At 44.5% G+C, this 8,227-nt stretch overlaps 1 protein-coding gene across 1 annotated transcript in view; it reads left to right on the forward strand.

The window, feature by feature from the left end:
- Positions 1–6,234, forward strand: part of LOC147707999 (monocarboxylate transporter 10-like) — a 770,926-nt gene extending 764,692 nt beyond the window's left edge. Inside the window, exon 10 of the mRNA XM_086925276.1 lies at positions 5,491–6,234. Within this exon, the coding sequence (XP_086781402.1) occupies positions 5,491–5,595 (105 nt within the window). The 3' untranslated portion in view covers positions 5,596–6,234. The remainder of the gene's footprint in view (positions 1–5,490) is intronic.
- Positions 6,235–8,227: the final 1,993 nt, after the last annotated feature.

Below are 8,227 nucleotides of genomic sequence, written 5' to 3' on the forward strand. Positions count from 1 at the left end.
CTGAAAGATTTGCTGTAATGTTAGGTCACTTGCCCATAATAACTTGGTGAGAAGTAACGAAAAATTATAAATATTAAGAAAAGCTGCTTCTGTATCTTAAATCACATTATCCAGTATTGGGGTATCTTTCAAAGATTCACATGCCTGAATCATTCCCCGTCGCCGAGGCGGGAGTCCCATGGTAAAATACAAAAGCAGTGCCTTAGTATATAACAGTAGTACGCTAAAAGAAAGCCCAAAGGCCTAAAACTTAGTAGCCTATCTACATCATTATATGAAAAGAACTAAAAAATTGTTCCAACCAATCAGCTACCAGCACAATCTAGAACCTTCCCAGCAGAGGCAGTTCTCCTCAGATTTTCACCACACGTCGTGTGGAAGGGATCTCCCCGAGTGCCTACTCAGTTCTTCACTTCATCTCTTCAGAATGTCTGACAAGAAGGCTATTTTTAGACCTTGCAGGAACTGTGAGAAGAAGAGGGTCCATGTGGATGACCAGCATAACGATTGTATCTGCTGTCTACATCTTAAACATGTTGTTAAGGACCTTCCCTGCTAAGACTCTTAGAGACAGGGAGGCAAAACTACTTTTATAGCTGAAATCTTCCTCGGCTGAGGAGGATGACAAGGCCTTGACATCTAGCAAAAGGGCTAGATCACATGACAGCTCTTCCAGTGAGGGAAGAAAACATCACAAGGCTTCTCATGATGTTTCTGACCATTCACAGAGGTCACCAAAATGTTCCTCTGGGTCAATGCTGTCTTCGCCCTCTAAGGCATCTAAGAAACATTCAACCTCTAAAACAGTGAGTAAAACCCAGGGTAAAACTCTCACTCTGGTGTCTTCTTCGGTTTCTAAGACTTCTGCTGCCCCACTGCCGACAGCTACTGTGTCCACCATGGCCATCTCTTCACCTATTCTGTCAACAAAAATTTCTACTACGTCTAAAAAAACTGTTATAAAAGACTTGTCGACGAAGAGTTCATCTTCTAAGTCTCCGTCAACGACGTGTCGACGTCGAGCTCATCGAAGAAGGTTCCATCGACGAAGAAGGTATCTCTCTCTTCAAAGTCAACCCCGTCGACGATGTCGACATCTGTTCCGTCGACGACTCCTTCAGTGACCCCGTCGACGACGACAATTCTGTCAACGACAGTCCCGTCGACGAAAGGCCCGTTGACAATGATCCCGTCGAAGACAAAGAGCCTGTCAACGATGAGTTTGCTGACGACGATTCCACCAGTTCAAACAACACCTATATCGTATACTCATTTCCAACTAAAGACTTACCATAGACTAGATTACAGCAAGATATCTCTTCTCTTGCCATCTCACATCTTGGAAACTTATGTTGAAGATGAAGACTTTGACGACGAAGAGGAGGAAGAACCGTTTAGCATAGCTCGCCATCCCTCTGAACTTAACATAAACACAGACCTCCCAGAAGGAGTTGGATTATAGAGAGATAAGTCATCTCCCTCCTACACTTATACTAGATCTCCAGGCAATGCTGGTGGATTACCGTCAACAGTGTCCCCCACAACAGACTGTCCCTGTTGTTCCACCTCCACCAACGGAAGTGCCAGACCTGCTACCTCAAATGGAGGTTCCCGCCTCACCCTTCTGGTTCAGCACCACAAATGGACCATGATACTTCTTCCTCAGTAGAGGAGGTCGAAGAGGGTGAAGTGCCTGACAAAGATACTAGTGTGGATCCTTGCGATGATTAAATCATACCAATGCCTTCTCCACCCATTCCTCAACCTTCGGACTCTCCCCCTGAGGACATCGGGGGCTTTCACAACTTAATGCAACGTGCAGCAACCAGATTTCAATTGCCAGTCACAATAGAACACACAGATTGTTTCTTGCATGATTTTAGTGTAGTGGTGTGGCTCACTGGTTAGAGGCAGCAGACCCGTAAGCAGAGAACGGCCCGGGACCAGGGTTCAATTCCCGACGCGGCAGGGTCATGGACCAGGGTCAAAAAAACGGACTCGATAATTCTCGCCTTGGTGCCTACTCTAACCAGGGAACACACTCGGCAACTCTGGGCATTAAGCTTGGCTCATCTCTACATCGGCCCATCAGAGACGCCGGGGATGCCTGGTTTCACCTTGGAGATACCCAGAAAGGGACCATCTCTCAGCGAAAACCAGGACGGGTTCCCCAGCAGTCTTCAGCGCCAGGATACTCCATGGAGTCGCAGTGCGCTTTACAAGTACACTTACATTTACATTTTAAAGAAGAGTATGGGAAGGTCACACAGGCGATTCCTATCATTGATTATATCTGGAATGAAGGGATCTAGATTATAAAAACCCCTGCTTCTATCCCGGCTGTACTTCCTCGCATTGATAAAAAGTACCATGCTCCTCCTGATACTTCATCTTGTCTATATGGTCATCCCAGACCAGATTCAGTAATATCACAAGCCGCCCAGCAAAGATCCAAAAATCCGGCTACGCCAATATCAACGCCGCCTGATAAGGAAGAACAGAGATCCGCCCCTCAATATTTACCACCCTCCTCCCATTTCCCCCCGCCATATTACTATGGCGGGGGAGAATCCGGGCGATGGATAGATCGTCCGCCGGTCGACGAGTCGACTGACTGGATATGGTGGCGGTGTCTGCAAGACACCGCCATCCATATTACAATTCAGGCGTAGTAGTGCCTTTCTATGGCAGCGTTGCTGCCATGGAAATGCATGTGGTGCCTGAATGTGGGTGCCCGTTGAGGGCCCCCAGGGTGTTTGGGGGTGCACATGGGGGTACATATGGTACCCTCCTGCATTTGCATGCACAACATGGCATAAATGAATTGAAGGTACTTACCTTTGATAGGATTGAAATTGTTAAATTAATTTAATTAATTTTGGAGGCATTTCAGAATCACCCCAAGTGTGTAAACAATGGTTTTACGTTAGTGTGCTGCTTGAAAATTAACATGGTCGTATTTTGTTTATGTTCATGCTTTTAAAGTATAAATACTTTTCACAAGATGGCGCTCTTCAGGTGATCAAGACTGCTGTGCAGCCAAAATGCGTCCTGTTTGTCCGGAGTGGCCCGATGAAATAAACAGATGCTTATTTACTTCTGTCCCTCAGTGTCGTCTTCGATAAAAATATATCTCCTCTGGCAGATATGATGATTTCTTTACGCTACTTCTGAAATGTTCAATAGCAAACACCTGAAACAATCTGTAGGATGTAGCGATTCTTTGATCTTATTAGTGGTGACAGCCTTGTTTGCTTGAACACATTGGTTTGAGACACATTGGCGATCATTAGGATATCTACACACCAGACGCACGTTGGGCAGAGCCAGGGGCACAAGAGGGACATATTCTGTACCTAATGCCCCAACAATGTTTAATTGGCTCAATTGCAGTTTCTGAGCTAGCCAGAGACTGAAGGTGTCATAGAGGTTCTCAACACTATGATCAGAAAGGCGCAAATTAATCACTTATGTCAATGTGCCGGAGTCTCAGGAAGGTTATATCGGAGACCCTCAACGACACTATCACAGCTGATGCGTGTTTTATCTACGCTCGTGTGGTTTGGCGGATAGTGTCATCATTTGGTCTGTCACTTGAATTTCCGTTCTCCAGGGGACTTACTGTCCTCCACCAGGAGGGAGACTGTCTGGATAACAGTAGTGAAAAGTTAAAATGATCTCCTTTCCTGTATCAGACTGTTTATTTGGGCAGGAGAGGGATATGGGTAAATGATTTGGCAATGTTGAGGTGGATGAGATATTGGTCTACACCACCTTGTGGTCAGGTCAACATGTTTCGGTAGGAGAAAGCCCTAACGGGTCTGGTGGCTTTCATCAGGACCAATGTGGTAGACGGCCACAGTTAGGCACACTGCACGCAGTGTAGGTAAGTTAATTCACTTACCACTCTTCATCAGTGAGCATGTTTGCTAGTAACTGACTTACATTATAGGTGCAGACTTTGGCCCATAACTATATGGAAAACAGAACAATTAGAAAAAATACTTTTGAAATACTGTTGCACTGATTCCCTTCTTAACCCAATGTGACATATGGTGCATGCAATATAAGCTGATTTAGGTAAAATGTACAGTGTAAATAATAAACATTCATGATAGGAAAATTAATAAGAGGAACGTAAACAAGGCTCTGGTCATCAGATGGAAAGTGCTTTGGGCTAATATTTGGAAGATATGAGTCCTACCATAGTTATTAGGTACTTTTTGGATAAAGCCTACTATGGGGTTGTAGGATCGTGTACTCCTCATATGTGCACAATTATGCCTAGAGATCGTCACAAGTGATCATGCTCTATAGGGAATGGTAGCCTGTAGGGTGTTTTGCAGTTAATAGTGTTAACTCCAGTCGGACGATATTGGACAAAATTAACTTTGTTTATGTTGCAGTCATGTTTTTATGATCTTAGTCCTGTGCGCAATGTTGAAAACCCCCAATTTTTTTTACCTTTAAAACGGTGTCTACCATACCCCAGGGGACATGGGTAGAATTAGAGGATACATAAAGCCTGTAATGATTAAGGAAAAAGGGAGAGAAAATGTAGGAATGGGATTTTTTAACCCAGTTCCCCTTCACTGAGAAAGTAAAAAATAGCTTTTCCTTTACCTCAGTTTTGGTCATCTCAGCCGGACTGCTGCCAGTCTTCCTCCCCCGAATGTTAGTATGGTGAGGGAGGTCAGAGGTTATATACCTTTTGGATGACCTAAATGAGGGGAAGCGGCTGAGACATACATAATGTACGTGCAGGCGAGAGGCGAAATGCTGTCCTCGTGATTGAAAATAAAACTAGAAGAAAGATCCTATTTGTTTGAAAGTGAACTTATAAATGAATGAATGATCGCGCTGATAATTACAATGGGAATGTTCTCAAACTATTCAAGATCTTGCAGGAAGACAACTTGGTGCTATGAAATGGTCCACACATATTGACGGCAATAACCGTAAAATGCTATATAAATAAACTGAGTCATGAACAACGAAGCAAACAAGTTATATCCTACAAAGGTGCGCAATAGGATCTTACTAAAGACCTAAAGGAGGAGAACGTAAGTAGGGGAGGCAATGCATCACCAGTAAACATATTGTAGGCTCAACGCTAAGCACAGGAGAGGATTCAAATGTACAAGCGATACCAACGCCTGATGAAGTGAGACACGTTTTCTTTATCCTTCACCATGTCTCCATTCTGTTTACGGTGGGATCTATCAATGGTGCAGGAGGTTCAGAGGTGCCTGGACCCAGTGATGGGACTGGCCCAGTTAATCCAACATTATGGCTGTATTTACCACCTAATGAGGTAGAAGAAGGGCCTTTGTTCTTTGCTTGCACTGCGCCCTAATGCAAGCAAAGAACAAATGCTATGATAGCACACTTGGCCTTTTTACAGAAGTGCTCCCACTATTGCGTTCATTGTATTATTAGACATTCAGGTGCACATTAATCTTCTGATTGTATTCATTTCTTTTGAAACAGGTTCTTGAATTCGAAGGATCAAAGTTAAATATTGTCAAGAATCAAGAGAAGAGCCGTACTATTATTCTGAAACCAGTGGATAACACGCATTCCATCGATGAATAATGAACACCGCGTTCCAACGGTCCTGCCATATGGACAGCTAACTTGTGAACTGGTGCAGTTGCAAAACACGTTCTATTTACAACCCCGTGAGGGAAAAGTTGTGTTTTTAGTACACTGCAATTTTTATTTTTTTATGGTTAACTGTAACTTAGTTTGTATTTTTTTTTAATTTAGCAGGTTTCAAAAATTAGTGTACGTCTTAGATGTGCGGCGATTTAGGAATCAGACTGTACTGAAACTTCACCCTCCGGGGGTGGCATCTTGGACAATTAGGAGACAGAAATCCAAAGAATCCTTTACCCGAGGTGAAAATGCGCAGAGATTATTGGATCGTGAACTGCTGACAGTCTTCACGTGCGACACCGCGTTCAATAAAAATGCAACTCTTTATAATTGGTTTTGTGATTAGAGTAACCATTGTCACTGAAGTCTGTTGATCTTGGTAGGTTATTCTGACTGTTCTTTGCTGTATGTTGGTTGCCTTTGTTTTAGTATTTAGTGCGCATGACATGTGAAAGTTAAACTTGGCATAGAAGCTATAAACAAAGCAGGAACAAGTTGTTTTTCGTCTGTGTAAATCACAGTCTAGAGTGCACTTAAATCCATCATATTTTGTATAAAGTTGGCTTTTTATATCCCAAAAATTGATTGATTTTATTCTGTTTCACAGAAATTTCACTTGTACTGAAAGGCAGGACTTTGTCCATTACAACAACTAAGCATGCTCGTTTTTTCAAAGTACATTTGTTGTCCATTTGTAAATCCGTAAAATAGACTGTAAAAAAATGCCTTACACTGATTAACCACCCGTCTAGGCTCAGCTGTTTAGAAAATCTCACTTAAGTCCTGCAGAGCCCAATATACACCATGTAAGAAATTGGGTTACTGGTCAAGGGGGTAAAACTCTACGCAAGTAGCAACCACAATTCATGTGAGGGTGAAACACAAGCAAAGCTCAAATTAACCTGAGCTTAACTCTCAGGTTGCTTGGCACAAAAGCAGCCAGACTTAACTTAGAGGCAAGATGTAAACTATTTATACAGCTCACATTCAATAATAAAGTGAAAACACAACAGAAAAATCCCACAACAATTTAGAAAAATAAAGACTACTTTAATACGGTGTCTCATAACATCCTTCTTAATCGTTTGGAGGCCTTTGGAGTATCGGAGCATGCCTTGGAGTGGTTCAGATCTTTCCTCGAAAACAGGTCTTTTCGAGTCTCCGCCCCCCCCTTCCTGTCCAAACCCCACCCCATCCCGCAGGGAGTTCCGCAAGGCTCGGCGTTGAGCCCATCTCTTTTTAATCTCTATGTCCAGCCATTGGCGGCAGTGGCCAAAGAATGGGGCTTGACATTAGTGTCGTACGCCGACGACACACAGCTGGCCATCGCTCTCTCAGAAGGCCCCTCCAGCTCATCCTCTAACTTTAAAAACGGACTCTCTGCGGTCGCCCAATGGATGACAATGAACTGTCTTCAACTCAACGGCGGAAAGACAGAGGTGCTATTCCTTGGCAAAGACACCAGCCTCTGGAATGAGCACTGGTGGCCGTCTTCCTTAGGCACCATCCCTCCCCCCAAAACCCTAGTAAAAAATCTAGGTGTTTGGATGGACGCCTCACTCAACTTTCGGTCACATACCAAAAAAGTTGCCGGCACCTGTATTGGCTTGCTGAGAAGCCTCAGCCACATACTAGGCTTTTTCAACGCTAAAACCCGCCAACTCATTATCCAAGCCACAATCCTCTCACGTCTGGACTACGCTAATGTGCTCCTTTTGGGTGCTAACAAATGCGAGATAGCACGGCTCCAACGCGTGCAGAACTCTGCGGCTAGAACTCTGGTCGGCCTCCCCCGCAGATGCTCAGCCAGATCGACCATCAAAAAACTACACTGGCTCCCCGTTGTTTCCAGAATCAAGTTTAAGACCCTCATTCTGTCCTTCAAAATCTTCAAACTCAACACCCCTCCTCTGCTTCGACCCCTTCTCACCCCCTATGCGCCGTCACGGAACCTAAGATCCTCCAACCAAAACCTCCTATGCGTCCCACGCATAAAACTCAGCCGCATGGGTGGCCGCTCCTTTAAGTTCCTCGGAGCCAAGCTGTGGAACGACCTGCCACAACACATTCGCTCCATTGACAGCCTACCGGTATTCCGGAAAGCAGTTAAAACGTTCCTATTCCCTTGCCTGTAAAACCCCCCTCCTGCCTGGCTCCCTCTACTCAGACTAGGACCCTGGGTTCTTAGCGCCGGGACGCCTCATTGCTGGGGCAGCTGTCGCGCTTTACCAAAACCGAATAGAATAGAATAGATTATTGGACACCAAAACGGCAAAAATCCAATCAGTAGAACTGATTATATGCAATTTAACACATTTTGCCATAAATAGTGCTTAAAAGCACAAAGCGCCAACTGTGATTAATTTCTTGCACCGGACTAGGACAAAGGCATACGTTCAAGTCAACCGCGATGGAGTGCAGGCCGGATAAAGGGGCCATGTTAGATCCGCTGACTAGAACAAAGTACCTTGAATCCCGGTTGCGAAGCGTGTGATGTTCAGCACTGAGGATTTGTCGCACAGCAGTGGGTCCAAGGAGCTGCGGTGTGAGGCACGTATTTAAGAGTGCG

This window comes from Lissotriton vulgaris, chromosome 6, assembly GCF_964263255.1.
Source record: "Lissotriton vulgaris chromosome 6, aLisVul1.2, whole genome shotgun sequence".
Classification (NCBI taxonomy): Eukaryota; Metazoa; Chordata; class Amphibia; order Caudata; family Salamandridae; genus Lissotriton; species Lissotriton vulgaris.